Source organism: Oncorhynchus mykiss, chromosome 3, assembly GCF_013265735.2.
Source record: "Oncorhynchus mykiss isolate Arlee chromosome 3, USDA_OmykA_1.1, whole genome shotgun sequence".
NCBI classification, from domain to species: domain Eukaryota; kingdom Metazoa; phylum Chordata; class Actinopteri; order Salmoniformes; family Salmonidae; genus Oncorhynchus; species Oncorhynchus mykiss.
In genome coordinates, this window is record NC_048567.1 from 77,930,568 (window position 1) to 77,949,785 (window position 19,218).

Sequence of the window (19,218 nt, forward strand, 5' to 3'; positions counted from 1 at the left end):
ATATTAGCGGGAACTGGAACACGCTGTCGTACACGTCGATCCAGAGCATCCCAAACATGTTCAATGGGTGACATGTCTGATGAGTATTCAGGCCATGGAAGAACTGGGACATTTACAGCTTCCAGGAATTGTGTACAGATCCTTGCGACATGGGGCGGCATCATGTTTCACATCATGCTGAAACAGGATGCGATGGAGGCGGATGAACGGCACGACAATGGGCCTCAGGATCTCGTAACTGAGATTTATCTGTGATGAGCACACATCTCCAGCGCTCCAGTTGCCATCGAAGGTGAATATTTGCCCACTGAAGTCAGATACAACGCTGAACTGCAGTCAGGTTAAGAACCCTGGTGAGGACGACAAGCGCGCATATGATCTTCCCTGAGACCGTTTCTGACAGTTTGTGCAAACCCACAGATTCATCAGCTGTCTGGGTGGCTGGTCTCAGACAATGCCGCAGGTGAAGAAGCCAGATGTGGAGGTCCTGGGCTGGAATGGTTACACGTGGTTTACGATTGTGAGCCGGTTCTACATAATGCCAAATTCTCTAAAATGACATTGGAGGGGGCTTATGGTCGAGAAATTAACATTAAATTCTCTGGCAACCGCTCTGGTGGACATTCTTGGAGTCAGCATGCCAATTGCACGCTCCCTCAAAACTTGAGACATTTGTGGCATTGTATTGTGTGAAAAACTGCACATTTTAGAGTGACCTTTTATTGTCCGCAGCACAAGGTGCACCTGTGTAATGATCATGATGTTTAATCAGCTTCTTGATATGCCACACCTGTCAGGTGGATGGTTTATCTTGACAAAGGAGAAATACTCACTAACAGTTATTATGTAAGCAAATTTGTGCACAACATTTTAGAGAAATAACCTTTTTGTGCATATGGAAAATGTCTGTGATGTTTTATTTCACAACATGAAACATGGGACCAACACTTTACATGCTGCGTTTATATTTTTCTTCAGTATAAAATTCCAAAACAAAACCACGTGTTCATGCAGGTAATTTGTTTATTGGACAAATATGCTCAAGTTAAATAAATGTATGATTATCATGAAGTATCACTTGTGTGTCCCAATCTATTATTTCACTTTGGTCGTTCAACAACATGATGTACTCATCGTCATACTTTGACATCTCTGAAACATTATGTGAGTTGCAGCGCATAGATGAGCGCATCCGATACAGATTAGGGGAGAGCTATATCAGGGATAGGCTACTGAATATAGACTATTCACGTCGCATTTAGAGCGGCTATTGCGCAGTTTCCTCCCGCATGTTGTTGGAAGACCAAATCGAAAGTTTAAATGAAGTGATGCTTCGTGATAGTCATACATTGATTTAACGTGAGCACAGGCCTATTTGTCCAAGAAACAAATTACTTGCATGAACACGTGGTTTAGTTTAGCAATTTTTGTTCGTTTGACATTTGGCAACGTGAAACCAGCCAGACCTAATGACAAGAATACAATGTAACACAGTCAAACTCGGACTAGAGCTCAGAACTATGAGAACTCACCATAAGAAGCTAGAGATTACTGTGAATGTGTCCAATGTACAGGATTTTCAGAAAATTCTGTTTTTCTATATGCATCAACATGTGCGAATAGTTTCATTGAATTATTATTAATAGTATGATAACTGAGGTTATGCTATATAAAGCAAAACTATCATTGCACCTTTCTTCCTAATTTTTCTCATGCAACATTGGACCTCTTACAAGGTACATGAAAGGGTGTAGTAGTTGATGATGAAACAGGCTGACACGATATAAAACGGTTGATTGACAGTTTACCTTCTGAATTCTGCCATCGACGTCCAGGTTGAATACTCGGTACACCGACGAAGCTGATCCCATCTCTCTCTTTCCTCCCCTCTAGCCTGTCTCGCCGTCACCTAGGTCGAGGACTCGGAATGTGAGATATAGGCTACCGCTCCGCTCCGTCGGTGACCGAGCTGGAACCCCCCCACCCGAGAGCGGTCGGTGCGTCTCTGAATGGGGAAATTAAATTAGCGTTTCAACATCATCTCTCTCCGTCACTTACCTAGCTCTCTCTCATCTCATAAACTCCCTTTCTTCTCCCCCTCCCGCCCGTCTCAGCCTCCCTCAACAATCGCACATACACTGGAGAGCAGGAATTATAGTTTCCCTCTGAGCCAAAACTGCTTGAATCAACGTTGTTTCCATGTCATTTAAACCAAACAATTTCATGTGATGACGTTGAATCAATGTGGAAAACCGATTGGATTAGCAAAGTCATCAATTTAAGAGAATTTCGTATCTAAAAAAAATAATTTTAACCTAAATCCAATGACAGGGTAAAATGTTTGATTGATTTCACGTTGAATTCACGTTAGTTGACAAGTCAACCACATGAAGGCCTAAGTCAAAACTAGACGTTGAACTGGCATGTGTGCCCAGTGCGTTTTTTTCGCTCTCATCGCCATAGTTACTGGGTCTCCTGAAGGAAGCAGGCGCGGCTGGTACAGGTTTGCATGCAGGTCGCCCACTCAACCCCCAGAACGCAGTCGATCTGTCTGTCCGCTACGTCCATTCAACTTTTAAAAACACAGGCTAAATTCTACCCTGAGTATGGCTATTAAAATCATCTAACTAAACTGTATTTATTTGTCAAGGAATTTAAAAAAATGATGAGCTAAGGAGAGATAACCAAAGCCGGGAGCAAGCACTGTGAAAAGGGAAGTTTCAAATTGAATTTAGTTTCTTGCGTGGGCACCCGCCTGTGAGATTCACTCGATAACATATCCAGTTTTGCAGACTCGAGTCAGCTCAGATGTTTTGTGATGCATGTCAGATGAGTCATCGACGATCAAAACAATATACTAATTATACCTTCAATAAAGACTAATTGAATTTAGCCATATAATCCTGAATAATTACCTTCTGGTTTATTTAGGCACAACATGTGCAGCTAACCACCAGTTATGACTAATTTGTTAAGGACTGTTAATGTTTATTACAGGACGTTTCAGAAAATAATAAATCATGTGATTTGTCCTGCGAGAGGAGAGAGAGATAATGTGTCAGTTCAGTGGAGGACTAGTTGTCAATAGTGTACAGTTTTTTTTGTTTACATCTGCCCCCCTCCCCCCAGCTGAGACAGCTAGAGACTTCAGACCACTCTTCACCCTGACTGGAACACCTTTAGCTTGGTTGACAAAACAACTCAACATTATGCTTCAAAACCAAGATTGAGATATTTTGCTTTGGTTATAGAGGTGTAACGGATGTGAAACGGCTAGCTTAGTTAGCGTGGGCGCTAAATAGCGATTCAATCAGTGACGTCACTTGCTCTGAGACCTTGAAGTAGTAGTTCCCCTTGCTCTGCAAGGGCCGCGGATTTTGTGGAGCGATGGGTAACGACGCTTCGAGGGTGACTGTTGATGTGTGCAGAAGGTCCCTAGTTCGCGCCCGGGTATGGGCGAGGGGACGGTCTAAATTTGTACTGTTACAGAGGCTTCCAGAGAATTTGGTAATACAGACATGCCATCATTTTTTTTATTTATTTACCAAGAGGTCATTACAAATCTACAATTGTCACCAAGACCATGTAGCTATAGTGATCAAGTAAGGCTCACACATACGTCACTGAACGAAGCAACTGCCTGACAAAACAACAAAAGGCACACAGTATTTCAAGTACTACCACTGAAGAACTTAGATGAACGTTTTATCTTCCTCCACGATGTGCTCTATCTTCACATAAATAAAATGGACATGTTGTTGGATGGGGTCTATTCCACTTGAATTCTGTTTAACACAGGAAGTTAATTGGAATTGACCACAGCCTCTGCATGTGCCATCATGAAAGTTAAGAATATATATATTTTCTTATAAAGATGATTATCACCTACATTTCTTCACTCATTTGGCATTTTGTGCTTTTTACACTCTAAAACGGGACTTGAGTTAGCAGGCATTAGTCAAAAAAGAACACATTCAAAATGTTCACATTGTAGAGGCAGAATAAATGAACTCACTTTTATATGATCATTTAAGGTTTGGGACGATGGTATTTGATATTTTCTACATCTACATAAAACATCATCACTAACGTTTTCAACATCGCACTGCCTAAAGAAAAGCTTATTCAGAAATTATTGATCCTCCTCATCAGTTTGAGTATGAAATTCTACATACCAACTCTAACACAAAATGTTACATTCATAGGATTGAAGTCACCAAACATAATAAACATCATTTGTTGATCGTATACAAATACAACATCGCAGTACCTGAATATACTTCATTTACAGAGAAAATACACCACAGAACAGAATATTATAATGGCAACTTTAAAAAAATTATAATAATACATTTCATATAAATTATAATGCATTTCCACACAATCTTTGGTTCCATAAGGCAGACCTGACAGTAAAATATATATATATATATATATATATATATATTTAAGGCCCAGTGTGCTGTAGAACAAGTAAAACAAAAGTTATAGTGGTACGTGCTCAGAGGAACTTTGGATGGCTTGGTTGTTTGCTTATTATCTTGTAACCGAATCTTCAATCGGCTTTCATTCGGTTCTAAGGAGGTGCTGCTTCACACTAGCTCAGTTCAGTTACTGGACGGAGGTACAGGTTAGTGGCATAAGATGCAGCGTGTGTGTCTGTGCTGAGGAACAGTCTGTTCACTCCTCTGTCTGGAGTTAGTGCAAAGTGCTCAGTGCTCTTTCATCCTACAAGAGAGAAACAGAAAAACAGACTTTGATCAGGGACTATGATTTATTTATTTGCATGAGGTAAAAAAACAAACAAGAGATGCTCGTTAAGGCACTTCTCACTTTCAAATGTTTATAGAACAAAATCCAAAAAGTATCCTGATATAAGAAACAAATAGATTTACAGAAAGAATAAATTAAAACATGATGAACCAGATTTTAAAAAAAGAGAAAGGAGGTTCAAATTAAATAATAACAATTATTATTATTATTATTACGGGACAAAGATAGGCAGAAGGTTATTTAATAATAAGGCACGAGGGGGTGTGGTATATGGCCAACATACCACGGTTAAGGGCTGTTCTTAGGCACGACGCAATGCGGAATCCCTTGATACAGCCCTTAGCCGTGGTATATTGGCCATATATCAAACTCAGAGGTGCCTTATTGCTACTATAAACTGGTTACCAAGGTAATTAGAACAGTAAAAATAAATGGTTTGTCATACCCGTGGTATATGGTCTGATGTACCATAGCCGTCAGCCAATCAGCTTTCAAGCTCGAACCACTCAGTTAATAATGGGATTTATACAAAGGGTGGGGTCTCACCCTGGAGGACTATTGGTTAAAAACACATTCCAGCCCAGTGTCTATTCCACAAGTTACCACCAGCTAAATCCATGATGCTGAAATGGCTATTTACTCTGTTCCATCTCACTGTGCAATCCACTGTCTCATCAGCCCAGCCAGGCAATTTATAAACTTGAGCTCCACTATAAAAAGCATTGAGACATTATCTCCCATTTCTTTCAGACTAGCAGTTGGTTTACAATAGTGGAGATTTGTATAAACCTTGCTTTCTCTCTCTCTGACATTTGCAACATTGTTTCAATATTGAAATTCGATCTCCAGCTGTGCCATAGTAATGAACGTGTAGGGGTCGGGATTCTGGACAAGACAGACAGGCATGCAGCTTTTCTCAGCCAGTCAAAATCACGAATCAGCATAATTATTATGGACATATGGCAGAGGTTATTGGGATGAGTCATTGTATGGAATGTCTAGTAGATATTCCTTCATTTTGTATTTGAAGGAATTGAAGGTGTTGCAGTGCATGAGGTGGTTCCAATAACATATACATATACATATATATAAATATAAATAACACACTAGATGACTAATAGTGGGCGCTGTTTTGAAGCCACCATTCCTCCATCTTGGTATTCCCCCACCATTGTAAAAACATCTATTACATACACCATAATGCACACTTTTAAATTATATTATGTGAGCTAAAGCTAAATATAAAAAATAAAAAAAATCTATTAAAAAAACATTTCTTAAATTTTAATTCTTTGAGATTACTAGCGTTATTGTCTCCACTACAGCAAAAACAATACTTAAATCCTTGTAATTTTGTCTTTGAAACATTTAATTGAAATACTGTACAATGCCATGCGTTCACATGGAAGACTGCTCCTACTGTGGAGCGCCAATATGGCCGACTGGTGGATTCAAATGGCCCATACTAAAGCACCAGCAATCCAGGGTTTATATACATCATTGGGTGGTCTGGGAGACTGTTCCAAAAAAACAGATGTGATGGAAGATTAGGTCAATCTTGTACGGAAAAAATGGATGTGGAGATCTCTGGCAGTTCTCGTAGAATAATGAGGAACCTTAATATTGAATTTGAATAGTGTTTGGAAAGAAACGGAGAATACAAAAACAGAAACACTTGAAGATGGTTGACATAAATATTGAGGATTTAAAAAGGCGAGGAACTGGCACGACTGTCTCAGTGAGTTGCTATCCTCACAAAAACGTTTTTGGAGAAGGAAGATGTTATTGAGGTTGTTTTTAGAAGTAGTGGCCCAGACTATATTGCAATCTGATATAAAATAATAGATTAATGGGTATTAGGCTACAGATAAAAACTAATATTTTCTTGGGATGAGATGTTGAACTCGTCCCATGACACCCGGTAGCTTTTGCAATTTTATCGGAGAGAATTTAAATACGATCTTTTTCCTCAATAAGGATAACTAGGAATTTGGTGGGATAGTAGATCATTTAATATGGATTTCCTCTTCCTCTTTGTTAAAACATTTTCTAATAAAAAGCATGTAAGATTCTGGCAATTAAGCAGTTTATCTACTTAGCCAGATGAACTCGTGGGATAACACCTCTTCATGCATACGCTAACGTACCTCATCTTCAAATAATATTTTTGCAGGAATCTCCTTGTGAATGATTTTGCCGAAGATTGTATCACATTATAGTTTTGTGATTTTTATTCGTTTTTATTTCTATTTGAAATTCAGTTTAGTTTCAGTTCGTTTTCAGACTTGATTTACCTGTTCCATTTCAGTTTGATAAAAGCATTTATTATTTAGTCTTTATATGATTTAGTTTCAGTTTTAGTGTTAGGGACAGAGTAGCCTTATGCCATGTATGTGTTGTAGGCCTATAGCAGGGGTACTCCAGTACTTTTTGAGATGGTTTGGTCACACATTTATTTCCTTGGTTGCAAAGTTCCAGATGGATATTGTCATTTATCGGCATAGTAACAAACCCCTGACCCACGCGACCCCAACTGTCCACACCCGTCTTGTTTGTTAATGCTAAATTCATGCAATTCAACCAATTTTCCATGTCTTATGTGTGTTCATATGATACTAGGAGTTGAATCCTGACCGAACTCCAAAAACTAAATAAACGTAATAAAAAAATGCCCGTCTCACCTCATCTTCATCCTGAAATTCTTTGTGGGTGCTGTTCAGATGAACTTGAAAATGTGTTTCCGCATGTAATTTTTTTTAAACCTTTATTTAACTAGGCAAGTCAGTTAAGAACAAATTCTTATTTTCAATTACGGTGTAAGAACTGCCTTGTTCACCCTCTGTTCTACACACGCTGCCATCTTTTGTCCTTTCCTGCAATGTACTCAAAATAATCCCATACGGTGCTTTGCCTTTTGCGATCGGCCACTTGCTGGTGTTGGGTTTGCTGCCGCCATTGTTCACAGCTATGGTCCGCGACCTCCCTCAGATTTTGTCCCTGTTAGCTAGTGACAGTGATGCACAAGCCAGGCCTATTTGAAAGATTGCCATCTACTGTCAGCATTTACCCACCAGATTCAAAAGCTCACAAACCCCATTAGGAAAAAAAAAGGTTGAAAACCCGATTTGATTTTTAGAACGGGAGAAAAAAAAACTACAATTAAACAATGTAATTTTAGTTTGTTTCACAGTGAAATATAGTTTTAGTTTTTCAAAAGTTTTTAATTATTTTATTTCAGTTTACTAAATAGTTTCTCCAATTTTAGTTTCAGTTTTTGATTACTATAATAACCTTGAAGCATCCAATCATCGTACTAACGCTAATTAGCATTGACTAGCGAAACCACCCAACTTACGTCATAATACACACAGACATAAAAATGGTATCCACAAGTTCATCCGACTGATTTATCAGTATTTCTGTGATATACAGTGGGGTTTCCGAAATTATTGACACCCTTGATAAAGATGAGCAAAAACGACTGTATAAAATAAAAATAGAGCTTTATTGTATGCTCAAAACATTTTGATAATTATATTATTTTATAGTAATACAGTGGGAAGAAAAAGTATGTGAACCCTTTAGAATTACCTGGATTTCTGAATAAATTGGTCATTTAATTTCATCTGATCTTCATCTAAGTCACAACAATAGACAAACACAGTCTGCTTAAACCAATAACACACAAACAATTATAATTTGTCATGTCTTCATTGAACACACCGTGTAAACATTCACAGTGCAGGGCGGACAAAGTATGTGAACCCTTGGATTTAATAACTGGTTGACCCTCCTTTGGCAGCAATGACCTCAAACCAACATTTTCTGTAGTTGTGGATCAGATCGGCACAGCGGTCTGGAGGAATTTTGGACCATTCTTCTTTACAAAACTGTTTCAGTTCCACAATATTCTTGGGATGTCTGGTGTGAACCACTCTCGAGGTCATGCCACAGCATCTCAATCGGGTAGAGGTCAGGACTGACTGGGCCACTCCAGAAGGTCAGGACTCTGACTGGGCCACTCCAGAAGGTCAGGACTCTTGACTGGGCCACTCCAGAAGGTCAGGACTCTTGACTGGGCCACTCCAGAAGGTCAGGACTCTTGACTGGGCCACTCCAGAAGGTCAGGACTCTTGACTGGGCCACTCCAGAAGGCATATTTTCTTCTGTTCAAGCCATTTTGTTGTTGATTTACTTCTGTCTAATGGGTCGTTGTCCTGTTGCATCACCTAACTTCTGTTGAGCTTCAATTGGAGGACAGATAGCCTTACATTCTCCTGCAAAATGTCTAGATAAACTTGGGAGTTCATTTTTCTGTCGATGATAGCAAGCTGTCCAGGCCCAGAGGCAGCAAAGTAGCTCCAAACCATGATGCTCCCGTCACCATACTTTACAGTCAGGATGAGGTTTTGATGTTGGTGTGGCTGTGCCTTTTTTTCTCCACACACGGTGTTGTGTGTTCCTTCCAAACAACACAACTTTAGTTTCATCTGTCCACAGAATATTTTGCCAGTAGAGCTGTGGAACATCCAGGTGCTTTTTTACAAACGTCAGACGTGCAACAATGTTGTTTTGGACAGCAGTGGCTTCTTCTGTGGTGTCCTCCCATGAACACCATTCTTCTTTAGTGTTTTACGTATTGTAGACTCGTCAACAGAGATGTTAGCATCTTCCAGAGATTTCTGTAAGTCTTTAGCTGACACTCTAGGATTCTTCTTAACCTCATTGAGCATTCTGCCATGTTGCAGTCATTTTTGCAGGACGGCCACTTCTAGGGAGAGTAGCAACAGTGCTGAACTTTATTTATAGACAATTTGTCTTACCATGGACTGATGAACATCAAGGCTTTTAGAGATAGCTGTGTAACCCTTTCCAGCTTTATTCAAGTCAACAAATCTTAAATCGTAGGTCTTCTGAGATCTCTTTTGTTCGAGGCATGGTTCACATCAGGCAATGCATTTTGTGAATAGCAAACTCCAATTTTGTAAATGTTTTTTTATAGGGCAAGGCAGCTCTAACGAACATCTCCAATCTCATCTCATTGATTGGACTCCAGTTTAGCTGACTCCAATTTGCTTTTGGAAAAGTCATTAGCCTAGGGGGTTCACATACTTTTCCCAACCTACACTGTGAATGTTTTAATGTTGTATTCAATATAGACAAGAAAAATACAATAATTTGTGTGTTATTAGTATTAAGCACACTGTGTTTGTCTATTGTTGTGACTTCGTCAAATTTTAAGTGACATTTATGCAGAAATCCAGGTAATTCCAAAAGGGTTCACATACTTGCCACTGTACAATTGCTCAAAGAAAGAGATGTTTGTTTAACAAGTAATACATTTTGTCTTCTCTCAAAAAGTTACACGTCAAAATTGACACCTCTAAAGAGTCTTATAAATAAAGTAGTCAAAAGTGAAGTATTTGGTCCGGTTTTCCTAGAGCACAATGACTACATCAAGGTAGTGACTACAAACTTGTTGGATGCATTTGCAATTAGTTTTAGTTGCGTTTCAGATTATTTTGTGCCCAATAGAAATTACTGGTAAATAATGTGTCATTTTGGAATTACTTTTTAGTATAAATAAGAATATAATACATTTCTTAACATTTCTACTATGATGTGGATGCTACCATGATTACAGATAATCCTGAATGAATCGTGAATAATGACGATTGAGAAAGTTACAGAAGGTCAAAGATCATACCCCAAAGACATGCTAACCTCTCACTTTGACCAATAACAGAGGAGGTTAGCATGTCTTGGTGGTATGATCGTAGAACATAGATCATCAACATAGAACATGATCAGTGGCCTCAATCATGATTATCAAGCCTGGATACCACCCTAATACAATAAGTAGAATATACACCAAACAGAGAGAAGTCACTTACTCTACTGTGGTGCTGCCAGAACGAGGTTTAACCACGTTGGCAGAGGTCAGCTCCTTTGTCACCAGCCGCAGCAACAGCTACAGAGAAAGCACATTCACACACATTAAAACCTCATTCTATGAGATCTACACACATTAAAACCTCATTCCATGAAATCCACACACACATTAATGCACATTTCAGGTCAACTATTTAGAAGATTAGCATGCGCACACACCACCAGTGCTAGGAAGTCAGCTGCCATCAGCATGTAGAAGACCTGGTTCCATCCCCGTGACGACAACACTCCTGCCAGGAGGGGACCTATCGCTGCACCTGAGAAGAAAACACATCATCCCAGGACAGTTAGTAAGTCACAGAGATAGTCCAATGCTGAATTCGAAAGCAACCCGTGGTTGTTAGCTACCGCCTTGTGGAGCTAATTTATCATGTAGGATCTACTGGTGGGGCTGGAGGTGACCCGGAGAAGAAGGCGAGAGACTAACCTACTGATCCTGTGCCGTCGATGATGGCTGTGACAGTAGAAAGGGCTCTGGAGTTGCCCTTCAGGCTCTTGTGTGTTCCCTGGAGTCAAAAGGTCAAACAGAGAGAGACAGGATTTGAGGTCAGAGAGAGGCGGGATTTGAGGTCAGAGAGAGACGGGATTTGAGGTCAGAGAGAGGCGGGATTTGAGGTCAGAGAGAGGCGGGATTTGAGGTCAGAGAGAGGCGGGATTTGAGGTCAGAGAGAGGCGGGATTTGAGGTCAGAGAGAGGCGGGATTTGAGGTCAGAGAGAGGCGAGATTTGAGGTCAGAGAGAGGCGGGATTTGAGGTCAGAGAGAGGCGGGATTTGAGGTCAGAGAGAGGCGGGATTTGAGGTCAGAGAGAGGCGGGATTTGAGGTCAGAGAGAGGCGAGATTTGAGGTCAGAGAGAGGCGAGATTTGAGGTCAGAGAGAGGCAGGATTTGAGGTCAGAGAGAGGCGAGATTTGAGGTCAGAGAGAGGCAGGATTTGAGGTCAGAGAGAGGCGGGATTTGAGGTCAGAGAGAGGCAGGATTTGAGGTCAGAGAGAGGCAGGATTTGAGGTCAGAGAGAGGCAGGATTTGAGGTCAGAGAGAGGCGGGATTTGAGGTCAGAGAGAGGCCCACACACAGGAAATACTGAAATATTATGGCCACTCAAAGTTTAGGAAGATAAAACTAGGGAGGATTATAAACTGTGTAAAAGGATAGCGAGACAGACTCGCAACACACACACACACACACACTCACCAGATCAGCAGACACTGCTGTTGTAATAAGGGCATATGGTCCATTCACTAGCCCTCCACACACCAGCAGCATACCTAGGAGGTACATGGCACATAAAAACACCATTCACTTGATCGTTGGTTGAATGTCAAAACCAACCAAGCTTGTGACATAACACTGTTCACCTGTAAGTCATTGACAGTCAAAATAGCACAGCCAATAAGTCAATGGGCTCAGGAGAGGATTCAGTCAATCCCTCAACACAAACTGGAGAATATGAGAATGTATCCCTACCGATGGTGGGTCCCAGTCCAAACTCACTGATCATAGAAAAGCCATAAAGCTGAAACAAAGAACAAAAAACAACAGCTATCAAATACACTGAGTGGACAACACATTAAGAACACCCGTGTACACAAAACATTAAGAACACCCGTGTACACAAAACATTAAGAACACCGGTGTACACAAAACATTAAGAACACCTGTGTACACAAAACATTAAGAACACCCGTGTACACAAAACATTAAGAACACCCGTGTACACAAAACATTAAGAACACCCGTGTACACAAAACATTAAGAACACCCGTGTACACAAAACATTAAGAACACCTGTGTACACAAAACATTAAGAACACCTGTGTACACAAAACATTAACACCTGTGTACACAAAACATTAAGAACACCCGTGTACACAAAACATTAAGAACACCCGTGTACACAAAACATTAAGAACACCCGTGTACACAAAACATTAAGAACACCCGTGTACACAAAACATTAAGAACACCCGTGTACACAAAACATTAAGAACACCCGTGTACACAAAACATTAAGAACACCCGTGTACACAAAACATTAAGAACACCCGTGTACACAAAACATTAAGAACACCCGTGTACACAAAACATTAAGAACACCCGTGTACACAAAACATTAAGAACACCCGTGTACACAAAACATTAAGAACACCCGTGTACACAAAACATTAAGAACACCCGTGTACACAAAACATTAAGAACACCCGTGTACACAAAACATTAAGAACACCCGTGTACACAAAACATTAAGAACACCTGTGAACACAAAACATTAAGAACACCGGTGTACACAAGTGGACAAAACATTAGGAACACCTGCTCTTTCCATGACAGACTGACCAGGTGAATCCAGGTGAAAGATATGATCCCTTATTGATGTGACTTGTTAAATCCACTTCAAAATCAGTGTAGATAAAGGGGGGGAGACAGGCTGAAGAATGATTTATAAAAACTTTTGAGACAATTGAAATATACTGAACAAAAATATAGACGTAGGATGCAACAATTTTAACGATTTTACAGCTCATATAAGGAAATCAGTCAATTGAAATAAATTAATTAGGCCCTAATCTATGGATTTCACATGACTGAAATACAGACATGCATCTGTTGGTCACAGATACCTAAAGGTAGGGGCGTGGATCAGAAAACCAGTTAGTATCTGCTGTGACCATCATTTGCCTCATGCAGCGCTACCCATCTCCTTCACATAGAGTTGATCAGGCTGTTGATTGTGGCCTGTGGAATGTTGTCCCACTCTTCTTCAATGGCTGTGCGAAGTAGCTGGATATTGGCCTGAACTGGATCACGTTGTCGTACACGTTGATCCAGAGCATCCCAAACATGCTCAATGGGTGACATGTCTGGTGAGTATGCAGGCAATGGGAGAACTGGGACATTTTCAGCTTCCAAGAATTGTGTACAGATCCTTGCAACATGGGGTTGTGCATTATCATGCTGAAACATGAGGTGATGGCAGTGGATGAATGGCACGACAGTGGACCTCAGGATCTCGTCACGGCATTTCTGTGCATTCAAATTGCCATCAATAAAATGCAATAGTGTTTGTTGTCCATAGCTTATGCCTGCCCATACCATAACCCCACTGCCACACCATGGGGGTCTCTGACATCAGCAAACAGCTCGCCCACACGACACCATACAGGCTGTGTGCCATCTCCCCGGTACAGTTGAAACTGTGATTCATCTGTGATGAGCACACTTCTCCAGCGCTCCAGTGAGCATCGAAGGTGAGCATTTTCCCACTGAAGTCAGTTACAACGCTGAACTGCAGTCAGGCGAAGACCCTGGTGAGGACGACGAGCGCTCAGATGAGCTTCCCTGAGACGGTTTCTGACAGTTAGTGCAGAAATTCTTCAGTTGTGCAAACCCACCATTTTATCAGCTGTCCGGGTGGCTGGTCTCAGATGATCCCACAAGTGAAGAAGCGGGATGTGGAGGTCCTGGGCTGGCCTGGTTACACATGGTCTGCATTTGTGAGGCCGGTTGGACGCACTGCCAAATTCTCTAAAACAAAGTTGGAGGCGGCTTATGGAAGATAAATTAACATTAAATTCTCTGGCAACAGCTCTGGTGGACATTCCTGCAGTCAGCGTGCCAATTGCACATTGTGTTGTGTGACAAAACTGCACATTTTAGAGAGGCCTTTAGTCCCCAGCACAAGGTGCACCTGTGTAATGATCATGGTGTTTGATCCGCTTCTTGATATGCCACACCTGTCAGGTGGATGGATTATCTTGGCAAAGGAGAAAATGCTCACTAACAGGGATATAAACAAATTTGTGCACAAAATTTGAGAGAAATAAGGTTTTGGTATGGAACATTTCTGTGATATTTTATTTCAGCTCATGAAACATGGGACCAACAATGTACTTTTTATATTTTTGCTCAGTGTAGATTTTGTATGTGTGCCATTCAGAGGTTGAACGGGAAAGAAAATATTTAAGTGTCTTTTGAACGGGGTACGGTAGTAGGTGTCAGGCGCACCGGTTTGAGTGTCAAGAACTGCAACGCTGCTGGGTTTTTCACACTCAACAGTTTCCTGTGTGTATCAAGAATGGTCCACCACCCAAAGGACATCCAGCCAACTTGACACAACTGTTGGAAGCACTGGAGTCAACGTGGGCCAGCATCCCCGTGGAACGCTTTCGACACCTGGCAGAGTCCATGCCCCGACCAATCAAATCAAATTGTATTTGTCACATGTTTAGCAGCCAACTTGGTTAGCAGCCAATTGAAGCTGTTCCGAGGGCAAAACTGGAGGGTGCAAATTAATATTAGGAAGGTGTCCTTAAATGTTTTGTACACTCAGTGTACATGTCCTGTAAGGTTCATGATGCATGCTCATATTTTTATTCATTGAGATGATCAACTGTGATTCCTGTCCTGTACAACAGGGGGAGGCAGAGAGAGAGAGGCGGAGACAAGACAGAGAGCAAGACCGAGAGAGAGACGGACCGACTCACAGTAGGAGCAGCCAGCAGCAGCATCACTGCACAGGTAGTGGCCCTCTTTCCCAGCTTATCAGATATGACCCCAGCCAGGATTCCCCCTGTACAGACAGACAGACTATGTGATGAGCACCACAATCAAGAAAATACGAGTGGTTTGAGGGTAGTTCTATTCCAATGATGCAGGAATGATGTCTATTAGTTTCCAATGATAATCTCGACAAATAAAAAAACTATCTCTGACACAAAACACACAAAGGAGCAGAAACATCCAGATCATAAGACAGTTATATGGTTCGTTTTGACATCATGAAAACAGATGTAAAAACAACCTCTGGGAAAAAAAAAAAAAAAAAAGGGAACATACCCACAATTCCTCCCACGTCAAACAGAGTGGAGAGCTCTCCGGCCTTCTTGGCATCTAGGTGAGCTGAGACAGACAGACAGACAGCACATTATCTCAACACACCCTCTGGCAAACAAAACAAGTGACAATACTAATAATGCTACCTGGCAGAGCACGGGAACAACTACCTGGCAGAGCACGGGAACAACTACCTGGCAGAGCACGGGAACAACTACCTGGCAGAGCACGGGAACAACTACCTGGCAGAGCACAGGAACAACTACCTGGCAGAGCACGGGAACAACTACCTGGCAGAGCACGGGAACAACTACCTGGCAGAGCACGGGAACAACTACCTGGCAGAGCACGGGAACAACTACCTGGCAGAGCACAGGAACAACTACCTGGCAGAGCACGGGAATAACTACCTGGCAGAGCACGGGAATAACTACCTGGCAGAGCACGGGAACAACTACCTGGCAGAGCACGGGAACAACTACCTGGCAGAGCACGGGAATAACTACCTGGCAGAGCACGGGAATAACTACCTGGCAGACTCCCTACTGCCTCTGATCTGGCAGACTCACGAAACATAAAAAACTGTGTTTGTAAATGATGTCTGAGTGTTGGAGTGTGCCCCTGTCTGTCCGTAATTAAAAATAATAAGAAAACCGTGCCGTCTGGTTTGCTTAATATCAGGACTTTGATGTATAGCATTTACTTTTACTCAGGTATGACAATTGAGTACTTTTTCTACCACTGACCTTAAGTACATTTGAAACCAGATACTTTTAGACTTTTACTCAAGTAGTATTTAGCTGGGAAACTTTCACTTTTACTTGAGTCATTTTTCTGTTAAGGTATCTTTACTTTTACTCAAGTATGACAATCGAGTCATTTTTCTGTTAAGGTATCTTTACTTTTACTCAAGTATGACAATCGAGTCATTTTTCTGTTAAGGTATCTTTACTTTTACTCAAGTATGACAATCGAGTCATTTTTCTGTTAAGGTATCTTTACTTTTACTCAAGTATGACAATCGAGTAATTTTCCCACCACTGCAACACACCTGCTTTCGTGATGTAGAGCGGCAACCAGAAGAGGAAAGTGTAGCTGACCAGCTTGGCAAACAGCAAACACAGAGAGAACTCGATCACTCCCTGGATGGAGAAAGAGAGAGAGAAGCCAGACTGTCAACAAATAAAAGCTATATAGTTGTCTAGAATAGAAAGGTACTTGGTTTATGTTTAGGGCCAGCGTTTTCCCCAGTTGCTTATACAGCACCTAAGCAATTCTTTTTGATCTATTTAAGAGCCGGCAGGGTTCCGCTGCCCCTTGTACTTGATTTGATCAATTAAGGTCATTGATTAGATAGGAACTCCCCTCACCTGGTTGTGTAGGTCTTAAATTGGACTTGAATTGAAAGAAAATAACAAAAACCAGCCGATACAAGCCCTCCAGGAAATGAGTTTGACACCCTGGCTTTGGGGAACAGGGCCTGGGCATTGGTGTGTGTGTGTGTGTGTCACACGGGGTTGGTGGCACCTTAAAAATGGGGAGGGCTCGTGGTAATGGCTGGAGAGGAAACAGTGGAATGGTATCCATTTGTTCCGTTCCACACTATTATGAGCCTTCCTCCCCTCAGTAGCCTTTTTGTTTAACTATCCTTGTGGGTACCAGAAGTCTTCATAAGGATAGTAAAACAAGGACAATTCTGACATGTTGGGAAATTTTGCTGTTCCCTACAAGTAAAAATGCTATTTTAGACTTGAACATTACAGTTAGGCTTAGGTTTAGTGTAGGGGTTAGGAATAAGGGGTTAGGAATGAAGAGTAAGGAGTGAGGGGTTAAGGGTAGGTTTAGTGTTAGGAGTTAGGGTTAGTGCTAGGGTTAAGGGTTAGGTGTAGTTTAAGGGTTAGGGGTTTAGGGTTAGGTGTAGTTTTAGGGTTAGGGGTTTAGGGTTAAGGGTTAGGTGTAGTTTTAGGGTTAGGGGTTAGGTGTAGTTTTAGGGTTAGGGGTTAGGTGTAGTTTTAGGGTTAGGGGTTAGGTGTAGTTTTAGGGTTAGGGGTTTAGGGTTAAGGGTTAGGTGTAGTTTTAGGGGTTTAGGGTTAAGGGTAGTTTTAGGGTTAGGGGTTTAGGGTTAAGGGTTAGGTGTAGTTTTAGGGTTAGGTGTAGTTTTAGGGTTAAGGGTTAGGTGTAGTTTTAGGGTTAGGTGTAGTTTTAGGGTTAAGGGTTAGGTGTAGTTTTAGGGTTAGGGGTTTAGGGTGAAGGAAAAAAGGATGTTGGATGGGAATCAATTATTTGGTCCCCACAAGGATATCAATACATAAGTGTGTGTGTGTGATATGGGTGGTGTGAGAGCTCAGGTGACTGACCGGTATGCGTAATGCTCCCATGAAGCTGATGGCCGAGGGCTCCGATTCACTTTTCACCACTACCACCTGCTGTACAGGGAGCAGCAGCTCTGTGTCCCAGTTCTGAGAGGGAGACCAAGGGTTAATAACACAGATCTAGATAAAGACGTTAACCAAAAAACACAGACAAACTCAGATAAAAACAGACACACACCTGAGATTTGCCTCCTTGTTTGTACGAATGATAGAGCTGGTTATGTCCATTCACCCCTTTCCAGCTATTGGTCAGCTTCTACATTAGAAAACAAAACCAAGTACAACACCATTTACCATCATGTTACAGAATCCACATGAAGCTACAGTCAGCTTCATGTGGATTCTGTATCATGATGGTGAAAACTGACTGTAGCTTCATGTGGATTCTGTAACATGATGGTGAAAACTTACTAGCTTCATGTGGATTCTGTAACATGATGGTGAAAACTACAGTCAGTTTTCACCATCATGTTACAGAATCCACATGAAGCTACATTCAGTTTTCACCATCATGTTACAGAATCCACAGGAAGCTACATTCAGTTTTCACCATCATGTTACAGAATCCACAGGAAGCTACATTCACTTTTCACCATCATGTTACAGAATCCACAGGAAGCTACATTCAGTTTCCACCATCATGTTACAGAATCCACAGGAAGCTACATTCAGTTTCCACCATCATGTTACAGAATCCACAGGAAGCTACATTCAGTTTCCACCATCATGTTACAGAATCCACAGGAAGCTACATTCAGTTTCCACCATCATGTTACAGAATCCACAGGAAGCTACATTCAGTTTCCACCATCATGTTACAGAATCCACAGGAAGCTACATTCAGTTTCCACCATCATGTTACAGAATCCACAGGAAGCTACATTCAGTTTCCACCATCATGTTACAGAATCCCCATGAAGCTACATTCAGTTTTCACCAGCAAGATGCAGTGTTCCAGCAGCCACCAATGTAAACATCTGTAACGCAGTTCAAAGTCATGTGGGAGGATGAAAACATCACCTGTCAATCAAGAATAACCCTAAATAAAGATTTTACAATGAATCCACCCACATTGTAAACAATTATGTTTTGTTTCCCTTTTGGATGTGTGACACTCAGGTACTCTGCTGCTACCAGTGGGATAAAGTGGGAGACAGTTGTTATGGAAACAATGCTATTCAGGCAAGTTCTGAAGACGTGGGCTACGCACAATGAAACCACTCATGGCTCACAAAACCAAAAAAACAATGTCCACAACACATTTCCAAAATGGCACTTACACTCGGCATA

At 41.3% G+C, this 19,218-nt stretch overlaps 2 protein-coding genes across 12 annotated transcripts in view; both read right to left on the reverse strand.

Annotated features, from left to right (window-relative positions):
* The window catches only part of LOC110520629 (high affinity cGMP-specific 3',5'-cyclic phosphodiesterase 9A), a 59,540-nt gene extending 56,780 nt beyond the window's left edge, over positions 1 to 2,760 (reverse strand). For 2 of the 10 annotated variants that reach the window (XM_036975277.1, XM_036975276.1), the window contains exon 1: positions 1,809 to 2,286. Coding sequence is in view for 8 of the 10 variants with exons in the window: in XM_036975269.1 (XP_036831164.1) it covers positions 1,809 to 1,871 (63 nt within the window). In the remaining 2 variants the exon portion in view is untranslated. The other 8 variants (XM_036975267.1, XM_036975268.1, XM_036975265.1 and 5 more) reach the window with 8 other exon arrangements.
* Positions 2,761 to 3,508: 748 nt separating this feature from the next.
* LOC110520630 (glucose-6-phosphate exchanger SLC37A1) overlaps positions 3,509 to 19,218 on the reverse strand; it is a 29,991-nt gene continuing 14,281 nt past the window's right edge. Inside the window, exons 10-20 of one of the 2 annotated variants that reach the window (XM_036975284.1) lie at positions 18,107 to 18,184; positions 17,914 to 18,015; positions 16,608 to 16,698; positions 15,560 to 15,622; positions 15,208 to 15,293; positions 12,191 to 12,239; positions 11,918 to 11,991; positions 11,153 to 11,231; positions 10,885 to 10,982; positions 10,668 to 10,744; positions 3,509 to 4,728 (exon numbers count right to left, since the gene is read on the reverse strand). In XM_036975284.1, coding sequence (XP_036831179.1) covers positions 4,713 to 4,728; positions 10,668 to 10,744; positions 10,885 to 10,982; positions 11,153 to 11,231; positions 11,918 to 11,991; positions 12,191 to 12,239; positions 15,208 to 15,293; positions 15,560 to 15,622; positions 16,608 to 16,698; positions 17,914 to 18,015; positions 18,107 to 18,184 — 813 coding nt within the window. In that variant the 3' untranslated portion in view covers positions 3,509 to 4,712. The other variant, XM_036975283.1, reaches the window with a different exon arrangement.